This window comes from Phascolarctos cinereus, unplaced genomic scaffold, assembly GCF_003287225.1.
Source record: "Phascolarctos cinereus isolate Bilbo 61053 unplaced genomic scaffold, phaCin_HiC Scaffold_1;HRSCAF=81, whole genome shotgun sequence".
NCBI lineage: Eukaryota > Metazoa > Chordata > Mammalia > Diprotodontia > Phascolarctidae > Phascolarctos > Phascolarctos cinereus.
The window spans coordinates 273,100,471-273,115,341 of NW_027555514.1; the positions used below are offsets into that span (position 1 = coordinate 273,100,471).

Genomic DNA, 14,871 nt, shown 5'->3' on the forward strand with positions numbered 1-14,871 from the left:
GAGTAGACATCCCCCTAACTCACTAATAGGTTTGAGGCCTATGAGTTACCCTCGACTTGATACAGCCTGCCTGCCAAGATGGTTTTACCAGGGTGTGGCCGCTGTGCAGGCTTCTTGGAGCCCCAGGTGAGAGGTGAAAGGTGGACACCAAAGGTGGATGAGCAGCCCTGAAAAGCGCCCAGCAGGTCCTCACACCAGAGGTGCTAATCTTCCTGGAACACCCCATACAGACTTTCACGTCAAACAGGTACTGGGTGAAGATGGGAAATAACCTAGGTTCCTAATTGAAGACAAGGAGCTTGGTAAATGCTTACTGGGTGACCGACAGAAGCTCCCGTGGTGTTTTCAGTGATGCCAGGCTGTGCCCTGATGCCAATGCCCTTTTTACAAAGTTAGATGATAAGCTCCCTGAAGGCAAGGACCGTCTGCCTTTTTCTTATTTGTATCCCTAGCACTTAGCACAGTGCTTGGCACAAATCAGACGTTTAAATGCTTATTGACTAAAAAGTATGGATACATGTAGACATACTTTTATGTGCATTTATATAGTATATTTTCCGCACTGATACCATACAGTTACAAATCTTAAAACATTACAATATGAAAAAAAAAATACAAGCTACAGGTGATGAAGGTAATGGAAGGACACCATAGGCCAGGCCTAAGTAACAGATTGTCAATGACACCTTATGCATAAAAGGTCACATAAAAGAAATAAAGGCCACACATGACCAGAGGGCAGGGTGGGCCCATTATCACAGACAGACAGCCTAGGTGTAGTGTGGCACAGGGGAAAGAGCAGTGGCTTTGGGATTGGAAGACTCGAATTCAAATTCCACCACAAGGGCTCACTACCTGTCTATCTTTAGGCAAGTGATTTAGTTTCCCTGGGTCTCACTAGCCTCATCTGTAAAATCAGAGTATGGATCTAGAAGCCCTCCAAGGGCCTCCAACTGCTCCAGGGCAAGCTATGATCCTACAGTCCTGAGAAAGGTCTCCTAGCCTGACCCGCTGATTCCCTCTGGAAGACGATACGGACAAGAATCACAGAGGATAAGACAGTTGTGGGTAACTGGGAATCTGCACTGTTGGAGGGAGCGCCCACGCTGATGATCCTTACAACCTGAAGAGCTCGGTGGCCTTTCTCGATCACCTCACAGAAGCGCTGTGGGATCAGAAGAAATATTATAATAATAACTATTGTATTATGACATGTTTATTATTATGGCATATTAAGTATAATGGTATAACAAAATATCAGAATATAATATATAAAATATAAAGTTATATATGTATATAAAATATGAGAATAACTTCCTTTAACGTTGAAGGTATTATACATGGTATCTCATTGGACACCTCAGAGCAACCCTGGGAGGTAGGTGGTATGATCACTTCTGCTTTATAGCTGAGGAAACTGAAGCAAACAGAGGTTCAGTGACTTGCCCAAGGTAAGTATCTGAGGCTGGATTTGACCTCAGGATTTCTTGACTCAAAAGCCCAACCTTCTTACTATGCTACTAGCTGTCTCCTACGTGAAAGTGTAAACAGTAACAGTAAAGTGTCATACATAAACATAGGGTAGAATCATCATCATTATTCTTACTTTTATAATCCCAGAAAAGACCTGGACAGTTGTCATATTACCAAGTACTTTCAATTCTAGGAGGATTGTAGTTTTTATTGTTGTCTTTAAGTCATTTCACTCACGTCCAACTCTTTGTGACCCCATGTGGGGTTTTCTTGGCAAAGATACTGGAGTGGTTTTCCATTTCCTTCTCCATTTCATTTTACAGATGAGGAAACTGAGGCAGACAGGGAGAAGTGACCTGCCCAGGGTCACATAGCTAGTAAGTGACTGAGGCCAGATTTGCATGGAGATCTTCCTGACTTCCAGGCCCAGTACTCTATCTACTGCACCACTTGGTTGCCCAGATTGTAGTTCACTCTTGTTTAAATCTAGGATTTTTTTTCCCTATTTCTTGATAATCATGACATTGTTTTGAAAATTCATTCACAACTTCCAAAATGCTATATAGGCCACAGCGACATAACCTTCTACAAATGAACATTTGGATCATGTTTCTTTAATATTTTACCCCAGAATATAACTCCTAGGGTAAAACATTCCATAAGGTCCCTATAATTCCATTTACATTAGTATACTTAGGGATTATAAAAGATCCTCCTAATTCTTTTTGGCTAAAATCTGTGAAACCAACATTCTGGAGAGTTTTAATGACCACATAAGTAAGCCACCAGTTATGAGCTTTATCAAAGCATTAAGATTCCTCTTTATTTTCTCCAACTGTTTTAAGACAAAGAGGCACATGGATGCATAGAAATAAAGTCACTCTTGAAGGAGCATGGGTGTGTTTGGTAGATGTTGCCTACAACAGTCTTTATTGCTTATTATTGTCATTCAGTTTTTTCAACATTCTCATATCATTTTGCTGTCTTTTGGGTGGAGAGGGTTTATGGAAAATTATATGTCTTCCTGATTTCTGAAAGAGCTGATTTTCTGGTGAAGTCTGTGGCCTGCAAGGAATTTCCAAGGAGCCAACAGCATTAAAAGGCTCTGAGATGGGTGTTTGCGGGCACCAGTTATATGAGAGAGCTGAAGATGCCCTTTTCTTGGAGATTTTAACATGTTCTCTGGGCTGCTGAAAGCTGTTTTCTTCCCAGATGCATCTTTCTCTTTCTTCAACGAGGCGTCCTCTCGACAGCTCCATATTTCCACGTTGTTTTGCACCTGCTGCTTAATGATCTCCTTTGCTGGGCTGCAGGTAATGAATCTCATGCTCTTCTGCCCTTTCCCTAAGACGCCCTTCATGCTACTATCCTCTAAGACTTTGTAGGAGTCCAGGCTCACGGCCCTCTGCAGCTTAGCGGCGCTGCTGCTGAGCGGAGATTTTAGAGTGCTGAAATTCTGAGGCCAGTGGTACTCCAACTTCCCCTTGGAGATTTTCTCCTGCACTAAGTTCCCCTTGAAATTGTCATGGCTGGAGCTCCGGCCTTGAACATTCCCTTTATTTTGGCTTTTTCTCTCAAGCTCCCTCACAAGGCTATAGAAAGCAAAAGAGACCAGGCAGTCTTGAGGTTGCACGAATTCCAGGAAATAAGTGTCTTAAAGACTGAACAGAAACTTACCGGAGGAGCTCTGAGGTGGAAGAGTGAGAAGGCCCCAGGTAACTAATTCTTAAATCCAGTGCCCGCTGCAAAAATCCAGTTGCCTCTTGTTCGGACTGAGTAGAAACATCACTTTTCATCAATTGACCTGCAAAGCAGGAAGAAAAGAATATAGCTTGATCCATGTACACTTCAATTTGCACCTTCAGAAACTTACAATTACAATGGATAAAATGAAACAAGAGGTACATTAGTAAAAGAGCTATTGACTTTAAATGTGCTTTAAGTGGGACAAAGGTGAGTTCACAACCAGAGGTGTCTCAATTCAAAATTAGCCAGTGTCCAATGTATTTTACAGTCTGTCTATTTCTATGTGTCAGGATCTTGCGGGTGTGAACACACCTTCCACTGGTATAGATCTCCACACCTTCCCATGGTGCATGGTTCCTGTCTGGTTCCTTCCATAATACCTCTGTTGTTTATCTCCAGTTTATCTTGTCCATCTCTTGGTTGTCCATGGTCGTTTTCATGTTGTTTCCCCCATTAGATTGTGAGCTTCTTGAGGGCAGGGGCTGTCTCGTACCTTTCTTTGTATCCCCAGCACTTAGCACGGTGCCTGGCACACAGTAGGCATTTAATAACTGCCTGTTGACCGGATTTGCTATTACAAAAGGGCTGAATTTATAGCATCATTCATAAACTTGAAATTCAAGTTGTGACACATGAATCTTATTGGCACTAGTCTATGGCACAGGTACTGTGTGACCCACTCTAGTATATCAAAGTGGAGGACAAGATGGGCACACGGCCTAACAGCCTTTCCATGTACTTGTTCGTCCAATCTCTACAGGTGCTAATCAGACTTAGTTCTATTCAACAGTGACTTCAGTTTGCAAAGTGCTCTCTATCATGACTACTATTTAATTGTTTTATGGTCCATGCGATGTTTTGAGCCATATTCTTTTACTCAATAAACTCCCATGGCTCCCTATTCCCTCCAAGATCAAATACAAAATCCTCTGTGCGACACTCAACGCCCCTTATCACCTGGCCCCCTCCTACCTTTCCAGTCTTCTTACACTTCACTCCCTGACATGTACTCTTCAATCCAATGACTCTGGCTCCCTGCTGTCTCATAGACAAGACACTCCATCTCTCAGCGCCCGCCATTTTCACTGGCTGTCCCCCATGCTTGGAGTGTTCTCCCTCTGATGGCTGCCTCCTGGTCTCCCTGGCTTCCTTCAGGTCCCAAGTAAAATCTCATCTTTTACAAGAAGCCTTCCCCAACTCCCAATTTCTAGTGCTTTCCCTCTGTTAATTATGCCCTCCTTATCTTGTGTATAGCCTGTTTGTACACATCCGTTAGCTTGTCATCTCCCTCATTGGTTTGTGAGCTCCTTGGGAAAGGACTGTCTTTTGGGGCAGCTAGGTGGCACAGAGGATAGAGCACCGGCCCTTTAGTCAGGAGGACCTGAGTTCAAATCTGACCTCAGACCAAACACTTGACACTTACTAGCTGTGTGACCCTGAGCAAGTCACTTAACCCCAACTGCCTAAAAAAAAAAACCAGAGTAAGACAAAGGACTGTCTTTTGCCTCTTTTTGAATCCCTAGTGCTTAAGTAAACAATTAATAAATGCTTCTTGACTGACTGACTGATGGTCAGGTGGTCTTCCTGAGGCCATTCTGCTCAGCAATGCATGGCCATTTTTCTTCCTTTTAATGTAATTTAGTAAATTGAGGAGGTAGCTGGGGGCAGGTGCCAAGGGCCCAGAACTTGGGGCCTGGTTTTCAATCCCAGCTCAGTCTCTCATGATCCATGTGGTATCAGGAAGCGTCTCTCCCTGGGCCTCAGTCTCCTCATATGACAAGGCTGAGTGTTCAATAAACACTCTGAAGTTCAACAAAACTACTGAAAGTTTGACAAAAACTGCTGGGAAAACAGGAAAGTTGTTTGGCAAGAATTTGTTGTAGAACAGTAGCCCTCATCATGTAGCATAAATCTATGCATTGGGAAATGATTGTGAGGTCAGAAACAACAGACATAAATAAAACAAGGGGATTGGCCTGGGTGTGTTCCAACGTTCCTTCCCTGTCTAAGTCCTACGATTTTATGAATCATTGAATTATGCCCCTAATTGGTTAAGCAGATGTCTTTTCTGTCTCATCCCACATAACCAGGCAGCCCAGAAGAGCTGAGCTCCATGGAGCTGGGTGGGTCTTAGAATAGATGGAAAGCTTGACCCTGAACCTCAAGGACAACCCCAAGCCCAGGCTCTATTCTTGGGAGTTCTTCAGGACAACAACTCATTCAGGATCAGACTGAACTCCGATTCATCAACTTAACAATGGAAAGGAGCCCTTGGACCTGCCCCTTAATGCACACCTACTTCCCAGAGCGACCAGGGAGATGAAGTGGCCTCTAAGAGTGGGAAGAGTCAGAGCATCATTTCCCCCTTCGCATTTATTTGTTCCAAGGGAAACTACCATCAAAGCTTTGGGGATGAGCACGACAAGGACAAATGGCTGTCAACACCCGCCTTCACATTCCTCAAACTCTGCCTAGTATGGTGAGCACGTGTCCCATGGTCCATTTTCCAGTCATGTCCGACTCTTTGTGACCCCATCTGGGCTTTTCTTGGCAAAGACACTGGTGTGGTTTGCCATTTCCTTCTCCAGTTCATTTTACAGATGAGGAGACTGAGGCAAACAGGGGGAAGTGATCCGCCACGGGTCACACAGCTCATAAGTGTCTGAGGCTGGATTTGAACTGAAGAAGATGAGTCTTCCTGACTCCGGGCCTGGCGCTCTGTGCGCTAGGACGCCACTTAGCTGCCTTCAGAAGCTGGTTTAGGTGATTTCAATGTGGAGGTGGTAGCATTGCCTGGTTCCTGTGCAGGCCCTACCTACCCACTTGCCACTCATTTCCAAAAGCCATACTCTCCTTGTTCCAACACAGCCAGTTTCTGACTTAAAGTTCCCTCCTACCCTATAACTTTCAAGGTCTGCATCAATGTTCCCATCAGTTAATAGAACATACTGCGTGCTCTTTACAGATCTGAGCTCAGTGATAATGAATAAGATTGTTTTTTGGTCCAAAAGCTGGCTTACCGAGGGTCAGAGGGGCTCTTCACCAGTTGGATCAGAATTTTTCAGCCATAGCAACTCATGAAGACCATTGACTATGTTGTGGAGGGCTGGTCAGAGGCAGAGACTTGAAAAGCATTGGATTTTTTTTTAAGGATTTGCAGAACAATTTAAAGGGTGTCAGAAAGACTCAGAGGCAGTGAAGGGCATAGCTCTAGCATGTCAATTACAAGTGGGGCTGGGGCTGTGTCCTAAAGGAGGCCAAGAACTGGGGCTTCAGTTGATGGGCGCAACTGCCATTCTCCTGGGGCCCTCTTAGCCCATGACTCAGACTCCTACTGAGTAAAAACCTTCTCCTGAAAAATTAAAATAAATCTCATTTAACTGAGATATTTTTAAGTGAAGAAAGAATTTCATATTCTCCATTACAATTGTCTTATTTTGATCATGACAGGGGGATTTGGAATTTGATGTCGGGAAAGACCGAAGGCAGAAGGAGAAGGGAAGAACACAATGAGATGGAGAGAGAGTGTCATGGAAGCAATGAACATGAGCTTGGACAGACTTCAGGAGATAATGGAGGACAGAAGGGCATGGCATACCACAGTCCATGGGGTCATGGCAGAGTTGGGCATGACCAAACAAATGAACAGCTGTCAGCCAATAAACATTTACTAAGTGCCTACTGTGTGCCAGGTACTGTGCTCAGTGCTAAATACCTACATATGCTTGTATCTACGTATACATGTATTGTATACATACTTGTCTCTCCCTTTAAACTGTAAACTCTTCTCAAGTGAGGATTACTTCATTCTTTGTAGTATATCTCCAGCACCTAGCACAGTGCCCAGCACACAGTAAATGATTGATTTGCTTAAAAATGAAGATGAGGGCTTTGGATTGAGCAGAATAACAATTATGGGTGATGGACTGCATCTCCTTTGTTCCTCAAAATACCCTGCTAAGAAGAATGCTGAGGCTCAGCACTCACCTATGACCTCATGGGCCCCCAAGTGTCAGGAGCAGGACTTGAACCCAGTGCAAGGCTCCTTTTCCTCCACTGTGCTGCCTCCCACAGGTCACCAGCTACCCAAATTACCTAATTTACACAAGACATTGCTGAGGCTGATATTAAGCTGCTTTTTCACTTGGAAGGAGTTGGTCAAGAGTTCCATGTTTTCTTTTATGTTTATCACTCCTCTGTAATACTCAATTGCATGTTTCCTTTGAAATCTGAAAGAAAGAAAGAAAGAGAGAGAGAGAGAAAGCGGTGGGAGAGAAAAGAGGAGGGGGGAGGGGAGGGACAGAGGAAGGAAGGAAGGAGGGAAGGAAAAGAAGAAAGGAAAGAAAGAAAGAAGAGAGGGAAAGAGGGAGAGAGAGAAAAAAGAAAAAAGAGAAAGAAAAAGAAAGAGGAAGAGAGAGAAGAAGGAAAGAAGGAAGGATGGAAAGAAAGAAAAACAAAGTAAATTTGGTTTAAGTTACAGAATACTGGTATTTACTGTGCCATGCCCCCTATCCCCCTAAGGCCATCTTGAGAATCTTTCTCTATGCCATCTTTTTCACTGCCCACTGCAGCCTCACCCCTCATCCCATACTCCCTCTACCTCCAGTTTCTCACCAGGCCAATCTTTTCATCTGGGCAGAAGGTTTTATGTGTCAGTGACTTTGATCTACTTGCCTCCTGACAGGAAGCAGTTCTTGGGACTTGGCAATGGAGGCAGGGGAGAAGGAAAAACACTGAAGGATCTGAGCCGGCTACAGAACGGGAAGGTGTTTTCTTCACAATTTTACCGAGCCTCTGCTCATTAAGTTCAGCTGGCCTTGCCATTAGCTTCCTGGCTACTCTGTCTTGTTCTCCTGTTACTGTGAACTAACTGCTGTTCTCAACTCTTGCTCACTGAGTTGGAAATGAGGACGTTATGGTCAGCGTGTGTGCAAGCCAAGAGGCGGCCAAAAGATCCAGGAGGGAAATTATCCCCTTGGTGGGAATCTCAGCCCTTCTAGCCACTGGTACCTCGGAGAAAAGGATCACAAAACACAAACTCCATTACTTGGAACTCTTTAGTCAGTCTTACTTTTCAGTCTTTTTAGAGCCACTTATTAAATCTGCCAAATATTCCTTAATTTCTCCAACTAAGAAATGATTCTCTCCAAACAAATTTTTTCAGATATTTAAACATTCTTGAAATTTCAATTTCGCAACAGAAAAGTTCCCAGTAAGAGATCTGAAAGTGAAATATATTATGTGTTATTAACTAGGCATAATAAATATTGGGTGACATCTTGAGAGTTACTAGAAGTTATCCTCAAATTAATCTTCTATCTCATATGAAATTCTATCTGGAGAAGCAAATTAAGGGGTCTACATGTAGCATCTAGGGCCTCCCAAAGGCTACTTCTGGGTTATGTACACAGGCATACTGTGAGGATTGCTCAGCAGCCACTCAAAGCCAGAGCCCTCACATGTATTTACCAGCCAGCCAAATGAGGCACTAGCTGAAAGCAAAAGACATGTAGTTAAATTAAATTAATAAAACGTAGCAAGGTGACAAGAAAGTATAAGGAGATAATATGGCCAAATTACCTTTTTTTGGGTAAATTGTTTTTATTTATTTTAAATTTAAACCCAAAATGAGGAAAGAAAAAAAATTGCCATGTACACAGCAGATTATAAGAGAAGATTCAACATAAAACAATAAATTTCCACACATAGATATCTATAAACACACATAAAAATATTCATACGCATATATGTAAGACCATACTATGCTTATTTCCACTTGTCATCTGTTTCTCTGAAAGTGGATGGCGTCTTCCTTCATAAGTCCAAGTCTTTCCATGTTTTTCTAAATCAACCAGCTTATCATTTCCTATACCACAACAACATTCCAACTCAATCACATTCTATCTGAGAGATTGTCTATGAAAGTTTTTCCCTCCAATTTTCTGCATTCCTTCTATTCTTGGCTACATAGATTTTATTTATACAAGAAAATGTTAATTTAAAATAATCAAAATTATCCATTTTATACTTTAACAATGCTTTCATCTTATAATTTAAGGTCTGATACTGCTGAATCTACTTCCTTTACATCTTTTTTCTCTGGTTTTTTTTTCTTTTTCTTTTCCGGCAAGGCAATTGTAGTTAAGTGACTTGCCCAGGGTCTCATAGCTAGCGAGTGTCAAGTGTTTGAAACTGGATTCAAACTCAGGTCCTCCTGACCCCAAGGCCAGTGCTCTATCCACTGCACCACCTAGCTGCCCCTCTCTCTGGTTTCTTTGAAGTTTGTGACCTTTTGTTCTTTCAAATGGCCTTTGTTATTATTTTTTTCTAATTCAGTAAGATTTTTTTTAGTAATTTAATTGGGATGACATTGAATAAATAGATTAGTTAGATAAAATGGTCATCTAAAATTATATTGGCTTTACCTACCCATGAACAATAAATATTACTTCAATTATTTAGACCAGACATTATTTGTATAAAAAGTGTTTTATGTTTATGTTCATATAGTTCTTATGTCTGTTTTGGCAAGTATACGCTCAGGTCCTTTATACTGTCTAGTTATTTTTAAATGGTCTAAAACAATATTGAATAATATTGCTAACACATAATATAGTTTCTCTATTTTTCTCTTTTAATTAAATCTTTAACTTTGTCTGAGATCATGATTACTACCCCTGCTCTTTTTATGTAATAAATTCTACTCTTGCTCTTATATTTTATCTTTGTGTTTATCTCTCTCACATCCTTGTAACATTTCCTGAAAGCAACATATTATTGAATTCAAATTTTTAATCTGCTATCAGTTTCCACTTTATGGGTAAATTCATCCCATTCACATTCTAAGCTACAATTACTTGTGTATTTTCCTCCTTTCTATTTTCCCTATCCTTCTCACCCTATTCCTATCCTGCCTCACTCTTCTGCTTTACTTCCACCTGCTACCTTGCCCTCCTATTTCTTAACCTACCCATCCCTTCACGAATCCCTCCCTTATCCTCTTTCCCCTACCCTATCCCCTTGCCCTCTTATTTCTTTCTGAATTTAGAAGACTTTCATACCTTTCTAGATACGTATGTTGTTCCCTCTTTAATCCATTCCTAATGAGAGTAAGGTTCTACCACTACCCACTCTCCCCCATTAGCTTCTTCTGTATCAATTTTTCCTTTTATACCTCATTTGTATGATAATTATTCCTTTTTATCTCTACCTTCAGTTTTATTTTTTTTAAGACTCACCCCACGCCTTTCTTTCAAACTACCCAAATAAAGATGACAATCATAAGAGTACTTCTAATATTTTTACATATTAGAAGTAAACAATTTGACCTTATTAAGTCCCTTATTACTGGCTTTAATGTTTATCTTATATTTCTCCTGGATGTTTTATGTCAAATTTTCCCTTAAGCTTTCAGGAAAAACCTGAAAGTCTTACAGTCTGTTAAATATCCTTTTTTTTTCATTTAGGATTATGCTTAACTTTGCCGGGTAAGGTACTGTTGGTTAGAACTCCAGCTCTTTTGCGCTATGGAATATAACATTCCAAGACTTATGGTCCTTCCACATGGTAGCTGCTGGGTCTTGCCTAATTCTTAGTGTAGCTCCATGACAATTAATTTTTTTTTCTTTTTGCTTCCAATATTTTCTTCTTAACCGAGGAGCTCTGAAACTTGGCTGTGATATTCCTATAAGTTTTTCTCCTGAAATTTCTTTCAGGTGGGGATCAGTGGACTTTTCCTGTCTCTGCTTTGCGTTTTTGTTCTAGAACTTTAGGGCAATTTTCCTTGATAATTTCTTGTAACGCTGTATCAAGATTCTTTTGTATCATGATTTTCAGGTAGTTGGACAATTCTTCTATTATTTCTCCTCAATCTGTTCTCCAGACCAGTTGTTTTTCTGATAAAATGTGTCACTTTCTCTTCTGTGTTTTCATTCTCAATTTTGTTTTATTATTTCTTGGTGTCTTAGAACATCATTAGTTTCCCCTTGCCCAATTCTAGTTTTCAAGGAATCATTTTCTCCCTTAAGTTTTTGATTCCGTATTTCTAGTTGGTTGACTTTTTTTCCCCATAATTTTCTTGGTTTTCTTGGATTGCTCTTATTTTTTTTCCTAATTTTTCCTCGATCTCTCTTCTTTGATTTTTGTTTTTGTTTTTGCTAGGCAACAGGGTTAAGTGACTTGCCCAGGGTCACACAGCTAGTAAGTGTCAAGTGTTTGGTCTGAGGCCGACTTGAACTCAGGTCCTCCTGAATCCAGGGCCGGTGCTCTATCCACTGCACCCCCTCGCTGCCCCTCCCTTATTTGATTTTTAAAAGTCCTTTCTAATTTCTTCCAAGAACTCTTTCTGTGCTTGGGACCGTGTGATGTTTCTCATTGAAAAAGGAATGGCTTTTTCAGATCTATTACCTTCCTCTGAATATGAACCCAGATCTTCTCTACCCCATAGCAGCTGAAAATTGGGCTCTTTCTCCTCTGCTTCCTCATTTTTATTTATTTATTTTTGTTTCATTTCGCTTTTAGCAGCTACCAGTGTAAGCAAGTGTTCATCTCAAGGTGTGGGGAATGACACTCCAAGCCTCAGGTCCTACACACTGTTATTTTCTGAGGTCTGTGCCTGGGCCCTGCCTTGGGCCCTCCTCTCTTCTCCTGAGGCACTGGTAGGCCCCAGCCACACTGTCCCCAAAATGCTCTTGCTACCTGTGGTCCGTCTGCAAACTGCAGCTGTCCTCTCTGCCCTGGGACTGACACCAGGGGCTCTGCTCCCCTGCAAGTGCCCGCAGCCACAGGGCCCCCGTCCTTGCTACTGCACTCACCAGGTGCGTGTTAGTTCCTCCTCCCCCTCAGCAGCAGCCCAGCCCGGGACACATCTAGTCAGCACAGCTGTGCGTGGCATCCTTCAATCTTCTCCTGCTCAGCTGTCTGTGAGATGGAAGTTTCCAAGGTCGAGGCTGCCTCTCAACCCGGCTGCCCCTAGGGTTTATTGTTTGTTGATTCTACAAAAATGGCCTGGAGGTGCCTGCACTTCCCTATGGCCAGGTCTTTCCTGGAATCTTCTTAGACTCTTAGAACAGCCGCTTTACCCGGGCTTTCCTTTACTTCCTCAGTTCTACATTCCCTCTGAGGCCAGGTTCTGTCTTTTGTTGTGGAGGAAATCTGAAGAGCTAAAAGTTTTCTGAGCTATTCCACCATCTTCCCAGATTCCTCCTCCCAAGTGACTTTTTAAAATTAAATCTTTCAGGTCTACAGTCTCTCCCTCCCAAATCTCCTTCCCTCTACCCATAGAGGAAAGCAAGAAAAAAAAACCCAGCTACAAACAAACATAGTGAAGCAAAATGAAGTCCCCAACTCAGCCAAATTAAGGTCATGGATTGTCAGTAGTATTAGGGCCTTAATTAAACTTCCAGGACCTCTGTTTCTTAGTTAAATGGCGGGTGGGAATAGACTTTGCATGAAATATAGTCATCACTAAAGACTGCATGAAAGCAGAATATGTTAAAGGATGGACATACTTACTTTAGAATACCTTCTGTGCATCTCAGCAGAGCAAAATCATATGGGCTACAACAAAGGTGCATTGTGAGGTCAACAGTATTCTCTAGCAAGTGATTTTCTTTCACAGATCCTTGCCTCATTGTCTTTGCCAGGTAATGTAACACCCTGCCTGCAGGGAAAGGTATCAAAAAAGGAATACGATGCTTGAAATGCTTCCAGCAATAAGTTAATTACTAAAATGTCCAGATACAAAGGATTTCTGACAATCTCTGCTTTATAACCTTTATAACCAAGAATCCTTCAGGGGAATGTGATTTGTGGCAAGAACATTGGCTATGCAGATAGAGGTCCTGGGTTCAAATGATGACGGAAACTATTATTGATAGGGATGGGATATGGACCCCAAAAAGGAAAATCCCTTGATTTTCCCAAATCCCTGTCATTTGCCTGAGGCTGTAATCCACTTAACTGGCCTTTCATTGTGGCAATCTCCCAATTCTGTTCTGTCACCTACTAATTGCCCCTGGCCACTTCCCACCCTTAATCCTATCTAGACTCCATTCTCCCTTGGCCACATGGTCCAGGTCCCTGGCATTCTGTTCACCCCAGTTTACTGGCCACTCCCATCCAGATCTTCCTTAGACCCCTCCTCCAGTCACCCCAAACTACCTGGCCCCTCCTAGATCCTTCCCACAGTCTTTCTGTATATAAAGTCCATCTTGTCTTCGTTAAGGTGCTGAGATTCTTGAAATCTAACCACTGCTCAGATTTTTATAATCTAGCCAATAGCTCACAAATGTTCAGATTCCTTAAAAGTCTGGCCAATATGGCTGATCTTTAATAAACCCTGTCTTTGGCTGAAAGAAGGCCAGCCTGGTGGCAGTGCTCAAGTGGTCCTCCTCGTACTCTTCACCAAGGTGGGCCAGATCTCAGATCACACCTCTCCAGGCCACCCTTGACACATATCTTTTATATATATTATCCCAGGAGTTCTTAACCTGGGAGGCATGAATTTACTGTTGCTGTTTTTTAATATTTTGGTAACTATTCCAATGTAATTGGCTTCTTTTGTAATCCTATGTATCTTCTTTCATGCATTTAAAAACATTAATCTGAGAAGACGGTGTGTGGGCTTCACCAGACTGATAGCTAACGGGGTCCATGATACCAAAAAGACCAAGAATGCCAGTCTAAGAAAGCCAGCACACAAGATGTCACATTGACCATATATACACACGGTAGCCATGTAAGCAATGGCGCATGAGGAAAATACTTAAGAGCATCAGTTGAAGCAATCCGGGTGTCTTTTCCGCATTAGTCATTGGCCCTCAGCATTGTTTCCTCCAGGTTTGAAAGCTACAGACACTGGAGATCACTATGACTTAGTCAATGCCCTCACCAACAGCTTGAGAATGGAAACAATGAGACCACTGGAAGGCGTGCCCCTCAGATATTGCTTGTCATTCTTAGTCAATTCATTCCTTGTTATTCATATGCAGCATTCTTCAATTTCAATTTCTAAAGAGTCAGGATGTTACTGGCATCATAGAAGAGAGTGCAAAGATCACTGATCTAGTCCCATCTGTAAAGATGGACCAGGTGGCACCGTGAATAGAAGCACTGGCCTGGAGTCAGGAGTCCAAATGCAGCCTTAGACACCTACTGTTTGACTTTGGGCAACTCACTTAACCTCTGTCTGCCTCAGTTTCTTCAATTCTAAAATGAAGATCACAGAGTCAATCCTCTGCTTTCGCAGAGGTAACATTCTAGAAAACGGCACAAAAATAAGAAACGCTAATACTGATACATTGGACCTGTAGAAAATATGGGGTTAGGTTCCCACAACCACCAAAAACTGAATTTCTTTCACTAGAGATTGCTGAAAATACACTTTTCAGCATGTGATTCTTTATAAGAAAACATTAATTCTGATCACATGCACTTTCCCTAACATAGTAACTGTGAAATAACCCATACAATGCTGTACATAAAATAAAATTGGTAATACGCAAAACATTTTTTCTCACTAATAATTACCCAGAATTATGTGACCTTTTGTGCTGACATCTCAAATAAAAAACAAACAAACAAACAAAAAGATTTCAGACAATGCTATACTGCTGTAAACGCCTCTACCTGGGTGAGAGCTCAACCTCACCC

The 14,871-nt window shown here is 41.9% G+C and overlaps 1 protein-coding gene across 1 annotated transcript in view; it reads right to left on the bottom strand.

Annotated features, from left to right (window-relative positions):
* Positions 1-1,176: 1,176 nt before the first annotated feature.
* Positions 1,177-14,871, bottom strand: part of LOC110205660 (putative tetratricopeptide repeat protein 41) — a 78,196-nt gene continuing 64,501 nt past the window's right edge. Inside the window, 6 exon segments of the mRNA XM_078146890.1 lie at positions 1,177-2,632; positions 2,635-3,065; positions 3,151-3,277; positions 7,306-7,448; positions 8,291-8,440; positions 12,733-12,880. Coding sequence (XP_078003016.1) covers positions 2,403-2,632; positions 2,635-3,065; positions 3,151-3,277; positions 7,306-7,448; positions 8,291-8,440; positions 12,733-12,880 — 1,229 coding nt within the window. The 3' untranslated portion in view covers positions 1,177-2,402.